Source organism: Ixodes scapularis, unplaced genomic scaffold (assembly GCF_016920785.2).
Source record: "Ixodes scapularis isolate PalLabHiFi unplaced genomic scaffold, ASM1692078v2 ptg000890l_1___fragment_3__unscaffolded, whole genome shotgun sequence".
Lineage (NCBI taxonomy): Eukaryota > Metazoa > Arthropoda > Arachnida > Ixodida > Ixodidae > Ixodes > Ixodes scapularis.
This window is the reverse complement of record NW_024610065.1, coordinates 274679-287194: the sequence shown is the minus strand read 5'-3', so window position 1 is coordinate 287194 and position 12516 is coordinate 274679. Positions and strand designations below refer to the sequence as shown.

At 46.2% G+C, this 12516-nt stretch overlaps 1 protein-coding gene across 1 annotated transcript in view; it reads right to left on the bottom strand.

Moving 5' to 3' along the window:
- The window catches only part of LOC120843917 (brain-specific serine protease 4-like), a 74277-nt gene that overhangs the window by 35684 nt on the left and 26077 nt on the right, over window positions 1–12516 (bottom strand). Inside the window, exon 2 of the mRNA XM_042288017.1 lies at window positions 1413–1593. Coding sequence (XP_042143951.1) covers window positions 1413–1593 — 181 coding nt within the window. The remainder of the gene's footprint in view (window positions 1–1412; window positions 1594–12516) is intronic.

The window sequence follows — 12516 nt, the reverse complement described above, 5'->3', positions numbered from 1 at the left end:
TGCGACGACTTTTTCTCAAGCGCGAGACACATGCGTGGAAAATGCATCCCATCCGACGTGCGAACCGCCGGAACGACGTCCGAGGGAGAGGGTTTTCGTCGCACCGGAGCGTCGGACGGGGGCTCCGTCCGGCGCCGGCATGCGACCAACTTGCCAGATATCGCCGCACGCACGGTCCGATTTTCGGAGGGCCGCAGCCAATGAGTACGGATGGCGCGAAGGTCATGTTGTCACGTGACTTTCGGACCGATCGGGCGAGGAGGCGCTACGTGCTATGGGAAGCGGATGTTGCGGTGCGCGGTGCGTCAAGCGACGCGAGTCGTGGTTGTGAAGGGAACGGACGCCATCACTGGAAACCATATCGAGTTTTCCCGCGCGAACAAAACGAGCTGCTGTTTTCGCGCGCCAAAGCCAGCCGGCCTTGTGGGACCGATCTCGAAACCCGAATATACTCGGTTTCACCTTAGGACGGACAGCAGCGGACGTTACGAGCCATTCCAATGTCATGTGAGTGTCATGTGAGCTTCGGGAGAGACGCAGCCATGCGCGCGGTACGCAGTCACGTGATTTGTACGCAGTGCTCGTTTCGCTGGGATGGCTCCTAAGGTCCGCTGCGGTCCTTCACGATTAAGTGATGTTGAGCAGAAAAGTAGCCTCACGGAAAATCTTCACACACGCACACTTTATTAGAATGTAATAAAAATATTATGTTTGTTTTAAAGTCAGAAAACCAACAAGGGCGAGGTAAGTATTTTAGTTTTCTAGGCTAGGTGGCGCGGGCTACCGCCCGTTATAGATATAGCCATTAGCATGCATCCATCAATTTGGTAGAGGGACACCCGAAACTGGGCGGAGCTGAGCGGAGCGACGCAACTGGAAGCAACGACGCGTCGGAAACCATGTGTCGCGAACCGTCCTGTGCGGCGAATCCGAGCAGCCATCTTCCCGACAGTTCGCACGCCGGATCGGACAGTTTTAACGCGCATGTGTCTCGCGCTTCACAGTCAATCGTCGGATCGCTTGGCTTTTGTATTCCGAGAATAGTCGCTGATCAAATTTTCCGCTAGCTCTCGTCGTTTCCATGCAGTTTGCCTCGTCGCTCGACTGACCGAGCGACAGCGAAGCGGGTCGCAGTCGGTTGTCTCGTAGCTTGCCAAATCTCTTACATGCGGATTGCAGTTTAAATTCGCAACTGACATCGCCTTCTAGGCACAAGGCGCGAAATATGAACCGGCTGCACACCACAGTCCGGAAAATACGACAGTGCTTTCAAGGAAAGGATCACCGAAAATTTGTTTCTCTTGAGCTTCGTAAAACTGTTGACTAGTGTTATATATAGAGGAAATATTTTAGATCGCTTTGGGATTTATTCTATCAGAACGTTACCGACTAATAGATCTAAAATTGCTTACGTTAGACAGTGAGCACTCGTTAGCACATGTCGGGAGCTTATCAGGGCTCCACCGCAGTGGTGTTTGTTTCCTTGTAAAATTTCAACCATCCATGGCCAAGCTCCAGGAATCGCGTTTGTGCCGTTCAAAATGCGTTCACTTATCACAGAGTCTGGCGTTGTTGTAACAAGTCCGCAATTCTCTGAACGAAACGAATTAGACATGTCTTATTGGTAATGGTTATGTGCAATCATTAGGAGGTTATGCTTTGTAGAAAAAGAATAGCAGTGCAATACATTTAATTAAGTTCCGGTATATAAGTCAGAGAACTAGCAGAATGGTTTTTCGATGAATGTTCTTGGCTCTTCATGAAGAACTAAACTTAGTAATACAAACTGCAAGCATGGAACTATAGTGTCAGAATTTGAACAGGCGAGATCCTGTCAGTACCCTATGGCTACAATGATTCCGCAAAACGTTAGTGCACAAACAGAATTGAAAGCAAGGGATGCATTCACATTTTTAACCAGACCGGGGAAACAGGAGGGGACAGCAGTCACCCCACTCACCAAGGTTAAAACTCTCAGCTCTTAACGAGCTCGCCTGCACCCTTGCATTAACTTTTTTTAAGTGAAGTATAGAACAATAATGTCTTTGCAAACCAATTTGAATGACGAAAAATATGTTTGATCGGAATTGTGAATGCATAAAGATATTCAAGCGCTTCCCTTAGTGAAAAGTCGTTCAAAATCAGTATACTCGAAGTGTACTGAAGTATACTAAAAGTATACTTTCAGTGCGGTCTTTGTACTGCTTGTATACCTTAAGTGTACTTAAAGTATACTTCCAGTAAAAATTGTTGTGGACTGAAAGTATACTCGTCCGTACAAAACTAGTAAAATAATAATAATAATTGGGTTGTGGGGATGTTTATACAGTGTGTAGTTGGTCTGCCATTAAAGTTGCGACGAGTCACACGCTGTAGATGAGCAATTTAGCCAGTGCAGTACAACCGCTAGCCTGGGGTCTTTAACGTGCACCACGCAGTAGTGATACACGACCGCACGCCGGTACGATGCTCATCCAGATCGAAACGGGCAGGGGTGGGACTCAAAACTAGTATATGTAGTAGAATCGTAGTGCCCACGGTAAGAAGTAGTTCAAAATCAGTATACAAGAAGTGCACTCAAGTATACTAAAGGTCTACTTTCAGTGCTTGCGGTCGGCTCACTCAAATTATAATAACGGGTATATATATATATATATATTTATTGGTGAGGCAGAGTAGCTTGAGAACAATGGACCGGAAAAATGTAATAAGTCAGAGATCCGTACTTGCGGAGTTGCTATGCTAGGAGTTTATTGCATGTATTTCGACAGTTTCGCCGAGAGGCTCGACTTCGTCAGGAGATGGCCATCTCCTGACGAAGCCGAGCCTCTCGGCGAAACTGTCGAAATACATGCAATAAACTCCTAGCATAGCAACTCCGCAAGTACGGATCTCTGACTTATTATATATATATATATATATATATATATATATATATATATATATATATATATATATATATATATATATATATATATATAAAGGTTGTTTTTTATTTTTACACATTTGTTTAAAAAAAACGTGAAAGCTACAGTAATGCGTTTTGTGCAGGTGGGTTATACGGCCAGGCGGACATTATGTGGGCGGCTAATCTTTGCGATAAGTCGGCTAATTAATTAAAATTCGTTAATAATATTTTTAATTACTGAAAATAAACGTATGATTTGAATTAGAAAATTGCTGAGCATCATCGAAAACCCCTAAATCAACCATTTTTAGCAGGATATAACGCCAGGGCATCACTTTACGGCGTTTTGTAGAAACGCTCCATTTGGGCGCATTTCTAGATTTCGGTTTCTTATCGGAGCGCATCTAGGCGCCGGCGATCCTGCTCCCCGGCGGTCGCGACGCGAAGCCACCTCCTCGCCTCCCTCGTAGGGAAGTGCGGCGCACGTGTGTTGCGCGTCTCAGCCACTGGGGTGCAAAATCGCGGGCGCGGTGATGCGCTCCGATAAGAAACCGAAATCGAGAAACGCGTCCAAATGGAGCGTTTTTACAGAACGCTGTTAAATGCTTCCCCGACGTTATATCCTTCCAAAAATAATTGATTTAGTGTTTTTCAATGATGATCTATACAAGTTTCTAATTGAAACCATATGTCTATTTCCACTAATTAAAAAGTTAATTAAGAAATTTTAATTAATTAGTCAACTTATCGCAAAGTTTACCCACCCACATAACTTCCGCCAAGCCGTATAGCCCACCTGCACAAACCGGATTATTGTAACTTTCACGTTTTTTTTAACCGAATGTGTAAGAATAAAAAAAAACACCCTGTATATATATATATATATATATATAGGTGAGGCAGAGTAGCTTGAGAACAATGAACCGGGAAAATGTAATAAGTCAGAGATCCGTACTTGCGGAGTTGCTATGCTAGGAGCATAGCAACTCCGCAAGTACGGATCTCTGACTTTTTATATATATATATATATATATATCCGGTGATACGGTAGGCGTGATAAATTTAGAGAGACGAGGGAAAAAATCAAACCACGAAAATTTTCGATGCAAATATAACAAAGACCACCTTCGACATTTTTTTCTTTTTAGTTTGTGTACCTTGTCATGTACTTTTTTGGCATTCATTTGTATTAAAAACATGTCGCATTATTTTATTGTGAAAGACGACATAACTCTTCAAAGAAGGGTCATTTTTCAAAGCCTTCACTTAGCAGTGCCCTTTACAAGAAGTGACTCTGAGTTCCAGCTTCATCAAACTAACGCATATCTTTCATATCGTTTGTTGTGATGAGGTCACTGACAACTAGAGCAATAGGTCACACAGTAAAAGTAGGGAGAAACTATTTACAGCGTTTTACATATATACACTGTACAAAGAGGTATCGTATTAAAGACTAGTGATTTGAGAAATGATGAGGGAGTGTGAAGTTTTACTTTCCGGTATATTTTACAGTTAGAATAAAAAAAATTACTTTACATCCACACACAAAAATACAGATATAATATAAAAATGGTTTAGGTTGGCTATGCATTTCCAGGTACAAACAATTTCAGGTGAAGAGTGCGACCGCGCCTGAATGTAGCAGCTTCGATACTCTCGGTGTACGAATGGATCGTGGCAAGCCGAGATGTTCTATCCTGCGAGAGGATAACGTTTTGTGATTCTCGTATGGTTGATCAGATAACGATTATAAGCTATCACCAAGTAAAACAGTAGGTTAAATACTCCGCGAAGAAAACTGTGAGAACTAAGATGTCCATGCATTCAAAATGAGCAGTCCTTGGGGAATCGAATTCGCCACTTTACGCTAAAGGCCCGTTCACACTCTTGCGACCGACTTCGACCGAGAGAGACCAGTCCGGTTTTTAAGCCTCTTGCGATTTCTTAGGACCAACTCCGCTGCATCGCATCCGGTCGTAAGAAGTCGCAAAAGGCTTAAAAACCGGTCTCGTCTCTGTCGGTCGTACTCGGTTGCAAGAGTGTGAACGGAGCTTAAGGCTTTCCCCGCTGTACCCATTTAATAAAGTTTTTTTTTTCTAACCAGATTTGTCTGTCCGTGCTGGCATATGCCACAGGTCCCTTCTGCTGATGTCTTTCACAGCTGCCGCGCGTCCCGAGACTGAATGCCAGGAAAGACGCGCACCGTCAGCCACTTTTTGTTGTAGTTGTTGTTGTTTACGATACCGAACAAAATCATTTTCGTCCGAATACACAAGATGCACGCCTTTCTGTTTCTGGGATAGGAAGTTCACGATTGTCCTGGCCGTCTAAATTGGGCTTACTGCACGTTCTCTTAGGTTTTTCAGCGTGGCCTGGTGCTTCACGAGTCCGCCAACTCCATCGCGTGCATTTTCCTATGTCCAGATGCAGAAAATAACCACTAGGCTAGTGGGCCATTGCCCTGTGCATACTGGTCAATCTGCTAGCGATTCTTAAAATGACTGGCGACCCCGTGACTTACGTACGTCACGTGCGAGTGTACCGCAACGTTGTCTTCAACCCACTCTTTCACTTTTTTCAGAGCCAAGCGCGTGTGAGCGTCGTCGTAACATAGGTCCCGAGTGATGATAGCGAAGCTCTTTGTAGATTTTCTTGTCGTCACTACACATGGAAATATTGTGATTTGCTCTTATTTTTTTCAAATGGTAGGCTTGAATTATGTCAGGAAGCAAAATGGTCCAGTTTTCAGGAAAGTCAAAATGAAAGGCAATGCTTCTGCGTTGCATGCACTGCTTTTCATCGCAGATTACGTGTTTGTCGGGTAGGGGTTTGAAATATCCAACTTTGAACCGTTACTTGAACAACTGTTAGTAAAGTCTCACGATCCAAGGTCGCTTTCACAAGGACGCCGGACTCCCATGTTGTAAGCACAATCTCTTCATCCTCCGGGATATGAAGTTCCTCGAGTCTAAGAGACTGGCTTTTTGGGCAGTGATCACAGTGTACTTAGAAACGCAAACCTGTTAGTGGGTCGCACAGAAATGCTGAGCTCATTTACGTAGTGTTGAATGTTGAGCCTATAACTATAATTCAATTAAATGCAAAGGTGCAAGCGAGCTGGACAAGAATGACGAAGGTAATCCCTGGAGAAGGGGAACAAGAGGGACAAAGGACAAACATAAATCTCCAAACACAGCTAGGTGACCGGTGAGCGACCGAAAAAATCCGCCTGGTCCGGGTATCGAACCCGGGACCTCTCCATTACAAGTGGAGCGCTCTGTTAGCTCAGTTGGTAGAGCGCTCCACTTGTAATGGAGAGGTCCCGGGTTCGATACCCGGACCAGGCGGATTTTTTCGGTCGCTCACGGTCACCTAGCTGTGTTTGGAGATTTATGTTTGTCCTTTGTCCCTCTTGTTCCCCTTCTCCAGAGCCTATAACGGGAAATAATTAGCGCAGCGCACACAAACACACACTTCCTGGTTTGGAATACATTTCACCTATTTAGGGCGCAAGGAATAAAATTTCGTTAGCCTAACGCCGGAATCAGGATCCTTGCCTTCGTATACACGAAAGGCCTCTCGGCTTGTGCGTGTCAGGAAGCGCTATTTTACGAGCGTTTTCTCCCCGTCGAGCATGACAAAGATCACGTCCTTCTGGTTGGCACATTGGCGCGAACATTGTACCTCGTCTTTCGTGAAGTGCTATACACTCTTAGAAAAAAGGGTATCGATAGGGAAAGGGAGAAACCTTCGTCTCTGAAGCAGGGGAGCAAATAGTTCCTCCGTCGCCTGCATCTCATTATGGCGGCGCTGAATCGAGCAAATCAAGCTCAATAAGGCTTAACAAGGACGCTATGTTTCTTGTACGGGACGAGAGGAGCAGCAAATAAAAGCGTAACACGAGCTTTCCGCGAAATGTGTACCTGTAATGTGTGCGGAACCTGTACTGACACATGTGCACACACATACGCACACTACAAGCATCAGGTGGACATACATTGAGCGCATACACATGCATGGCACTTACGAACATCAATACAACGGCACACTAAAACCCGAAGACTTCACCCCAGCTCTGCGTTTCCGTCTTTTATACTGGTCGTTTTGAACGTACGGAATTTTCGGTGTCTGCGTAAGCAATAAAAAATATTCCCAGCGTGTTGATTTTTTTTGCCAGCAATGTCATACCTCTGGGAGTATTCTGAATGGCTCAGCGGATGAATCTCTTATTAAAAAGTAAACGCTCGATCATGCCGTAATTATTTGAAAGCCAATAAATCAAGCCGCTCCAATGCGGTTCGAAGCCATGAGTTTGTTTCCCCGCACGGCACGTCGTAGCCTGCATTTCTATTGTAGTGTTTGTTTTTCTATTTGTGCTGTTCGCGCACGGCTGCAATTGCCGTCTTGAATTAATCTCTGTAGGACGGAGAATCAACCAGCTGGAAATGATGCTTCACGGGCAGAGAAATTGCTTTTCGATCAACTGGAATGCAGTCAAAGCCGCGACTTGCGGCAGGTGTTAAGTGTACGGAGCTACGCCGCGGCGTGCTGAAAAACTTATAGCGCTCATTCCAGCGCGCCACTTGGAGGGCAGTTTCTCCAGGAACCGCAGTATATTTAAACAGCAAAATAAAGGGTAACATTTTTTTTTATTTCGTGCTACTTTTCTTTTTAATGCTAACATTCCACACTGAATACACGTACTTTCTATTATAATTTCGTACTGTTCTGTCCTTTCCCCAGAGCGCAATCGAATCTCGGGGAGGAGACAACCGACAGTCCCACTGGCTTCTTTCTGTACGATAGTAGCTTACCATTCAGACCAGCGTTCCAACATGACTATCCGCACGTCGATCGATTGCGCCTAATTCCTCAAGTGGTCTTAAACTCTTTAATGCAAAGCGGAATGTCAAACTCCGACACCCCGCCCCTCCGATCAAGGCCCGACCAGCGGCATCAATGCCCGACAGTTTACGTTATTTCATGGTGTTGTTACAGTACTAATACGCGAACACACGGTCACATCGACGATAATTCCAGTCATCTGTTCACGACGCACAGCACTGCCATCACGATGTTGCTGCTGTTGCGGACACGCAGAAATACAGAGCCACATTGATTGCCGGTTGACACTCGGCATCGGAAAACAGAACCGAACTCAGCACGGAAGGCAGCCGGCAGCAAAACCTGCCTGTCTTGGATGCAGTTCCTGCGATTTCCATAACATCAAAAGAGTCGGCACAGCTCCGCGTGGTTCCGCTACTGTAGTTCCGCATGGATCCCGCAATCCTGCGACTGCCATCTTACCCAGTGCACGTAGCGCTGCTGGCACTGCTCCGGAACTTCGCTGTTTCTAGCGGCTTCGTTTGCTCGTTTGATAAAATTAGTGATAAAAACGTCAGTGCAACCGAAATGTTCTGCACGTTTGGACTACAAGACGGAATTACAGGCGGCCTTCGCTGCCGCTGAAGCTCAGTCAAGTCAAAAACATTTATTAAACAATGTCCGCGACGTGCTCAAAAAACGAAACCGAAAGATGAGTCGAGAGGGCGAAAGCTTTGTCCCGCCTGCCTGGAGAAGGAGAAAAATGTCTCGTTCCTCCCTTCTCGTGTCCGCTTGGGGGCGCGTCAGTAGAAGGGAGGGAGACGAGCCGTTGCTACTTTTGTCCTCCATGTTTTTTTAGAGCGTAGGCAGCAGACACGTTCTCAGGGCTCTCCTTGCACCTCGCGTAAGGATTTAGCTGATACCACACGCCATGCTATATAGAGCGTAAACACTGTCGCCATGTTAACCTTTTCTAGGTTAACATGGCGACAGTGTTTACGCTCCATTGTATTTAGACGGGGCTCGAGCATTTGGGGATTCTGCTGTCTGTCGGTGTGCCCCTTTGTGCCTAATATTATCGTACTACAGGTTTGACTTGAGCTAGTTGGTACATATTAATAGGGTAAGCTGAACAGTTACAAATAAGAAAAACCAAGACAGGAAAACAGATACACACCGCTGACTATCGGCTTGCTTCCTTTAATACTTCGCCTTCTTCTTTTCTTTTTTCTACTGCAGCTAGGGATAAAAGCCTATCCCCCATGTCCGGGTGCTGCACCTATTAGGATGCCAAGTGGCTCATGCCACACCTCAAGGGTTGTCTTTCTTTCGTTTGGATCGTGGTAGACTGGGTGCTCACGCGCACTTGACCACATTTTTCAATGGCCGGGGCTTCAATTACTTTGCGTGCGTATGCGTTCCGGTGTAGCCCTCTAGTGGTAATGTTGTTAATATTAGGAGTGCAATTGCAGGAGCGGCAGTTTGTGGAGAGATGTCCCGCCAATGTTCCTTTAACAAAAGCCGCGTGCTCCCTAGCTCGATCGTTCACACACCGCCCAGTTTTCCCGATGTAGCACCTGCTACAGGAAAGTGGTATGTGGTACACAACGCCCATTTGGCACGGGGTATACTGCGTCCTGTGAGCAACAGGCCGTAGTTCCTTTTCTTGATTTGTTCTTTCATTAGTTCTGCGGCACATGGAGTACGCCTCGTTTGGTAACGAGAACACAACCGAATATCATAAATTCCAGCAGTCATTTTAGGTTGTGCGTGAGTCCATGTACGTACACTGTTAGCGAAAATGTAATATTTCGCCTGTTTACACCCCATTTTCACTCGTTAGCATATTCTTACACGCTCTGCTAGTGATAAATCGTCAAAAAATTACTTGGGGTAGTAAACATTGGTGTTTCGGTTTCGGTTTACACGACTAGGCGTGTAAGCAACACTGAAAACACCCCAGCCCAACACCCCAAAACGTCGAGCGCCATGTTGCTTCTGCCTTGAAGCGGTACGGCGGACGTAGCAGCCGAAGGTGAGTGTTTGATTTTTTTTATCAAGTTTGTATAGAATGTAGCACGTCTCAGATTTTTATTACATGCCATTCAAGAACGTTAGATTACTTTGAGCAAGCCGGCTCAGGCGTTAAGCCCGATTCACACCACCGGCGTTTAGCCATCCCGTCGATTGGAAACGACTCGACTGCTCGCCGGTTCTTTTGCGCGAGCTTTCGCTCGGGCGCTGTGAACCATATGAACTGTGGTGCTCAAAGCTAGCACAATTAGGCACGGCTAGCGTCCCGGTGGAAGCTGCAGAGAGCGGAAACCGAAGACACCGTCGCATAAGAGTGGCGAAGCCGCGATCCTGCGCTGATCGTTGTCCCGCCGCTCTCTCCGGCAATATCGACACTTCGCTGCTGGGTGTCTCGTATTTCGACGTTTTAGAGAAACTTGGCAAGCGCGAGGAGTCTCTATATCGTTTTCTCCGTCGCCTGCGTGGAGGAAACACGGTGGCGATAGAAACATATGCTCATGCAGTCAGTCAACTTGGACAATCCCCCTGTTCCCTCAATCCTATCGCATTCTTTGACTGCGTTTGTGACAACAACGTTTCCCCAGTGTGAAAGCTTTCAGTCACAACGGGCTACAAACTGGGTTGTGCATTGCATGTAGCCCTGAGGGAATTCTTCGCCGGAGACACCAGCACATTAGTTTCATTGGTAAGGTGACCGGCCACTAACGTGTTTGGCAAATGAAGCGATCACGGGTAAGTAGAAATGCAAACAATGTTGAATGAATATTAAGGTGGTTGTAGCCAGAGCCTGCCAGTTGAAATCAACCTTTAACAATTTAGTCTGCGGTAACTTCTTTTTGCACTTGGGATTGCAATTTTAAACACGAAGCCACTCCACATAGCTGTCGAAAATCGTGTAAACAACAGCAGTCATCGTCCCCGGTTCGGATGAGCGAAGCCTTAGCTTGATGAAAAGAATGGCGGTCTATACTTCTTGGTTGTTTCAATCACAACCTCGCACAGCTGAACAGACAAACAAATCAAGGAAATATATCCCGCGCTGGCTTGCAAATCACAGCACACAAGCAGGGTACATAGCAGAGCAGAAAACACTGGCAATGAGCACACGGAGGCATGCAGCTTCCTTTCTTTTTCCCTCGGCGAATGACTGGTTTGCTGCAGCATTCCGTAAGCACGTCGACATTCAAAAGTTGAGCCTGATCTGTCTTGCAGTGCCTTGCGGAACGGCAAGTATTGCCCACCATTCCGCAAGGCACTGCAGGACTCGCAAATGTGTGAACAGTGCTTTGCAATAAAGGCCATGATCGGGCAGCAGGTGCCCATCTAAAGACATTTAATATTGATTGGCATTGAACTAACCTTTGGGGTTCATCACGTAGCAAGCATGGGTGAGGCATAATTCAAGAACATTTAATGTTCGACGAGTTTAATACGTTGTGGTGCTTTCCCATCTGTTTCGGCGTCACGGAGTGGGGTTCAAATTAATAAAAATAATTCAATAATCCACTCTGAGGATAAACGAGAAATTACGGGAAAAGAACAAGAGAGCTAAGTTCGACCATTGACTAGCGCTAGGTCCACGCCTGGTGTATATTCAGTAGAGAAAGATGATGACACAGGGAGGATAAGCAAACAAAAGATTAGATTTAATAAAGTGAAAAACTAAGCTGTATACGGCAATAGAGCACTCAACACAAACAACACTCCAGCTCAAAGCTATGGAGCCTTGCGAGCCAGAAACTAATACTAAAAAGACTCGACGCTCATAAAACCGGAATAAGCCAACAAAACAGTGACGAAAACCCGACACTAACAACGAGAGCAAACCGAGATGGAGCTCGAACGTTACCGCTACACACATGGGATAATCCCCCAAAACAGTCGCGACAGAAAGTAGCACTGTGTAAAAATCTTCCCAACATTCAACAATTCGTACTTCAGAGCCAGAGAATGCAGTAGACAAGTCCTAGAAAACCAGGCTTAGCTTTCCGGTAGGTGCTGAGTCCAGAGCAGTCCGTAGTCTGGAGTTGTCGGCCGAAGAACGGCGTCTCGGAGTCCAGCGGTCCAATTAGAGGCTTGATGAGGTCGACACCGCGCACCACACAGCCACACACGCTTCAGCACAACAAACTCAAACACTTGCCCGACAGGCAGGGCAGAAGCCAAAACTTACACGTTTCAAGACTCATCTGCAGGGAGTAACCGCGTTGAGCAGCGACCCGGCCAGCTCTGGGGTTGGACTACCTTCTTTGTTCCCGAACCCCCTTTTATAGGCTCGTCTACCGACCAACCTCCCGTTTCCCCGCCTTTCGGGTCAGTCAACTTTCAAGAAAAACAAAGCTACACAGCAACGACCCAAATGGCAAAACCTATTACATTTTTCAGACAACCAAACATATGTGCCCATCCATTCCCCCGTACGAGTCCAAAAACATCAATTATCGCCGATACATAGAACACAACAGGCGGCAGACTAAGCAAAGCCGCCGCCTTCAAAAAGCGCGCTAGCCAGCGTAAACATCTTTGTATCCCGGCGGCGCCCCTGCATGTCAAATCGGCACCATACGCAAGCCAGCAAACGCACCCCTCCGTCCGCGAGGTCAAAGCCACAAACTGTGACCTGGGATGATCTACGTCGCCCGTTAACAAAAACCCATTCCGCAAACGAGCAAATTCGTTGGGGACTTAGAAAGGAACTACGACGGGACGAATTGAGATTAAAAGTGGCACCACACTCCCCCTTTTTGACC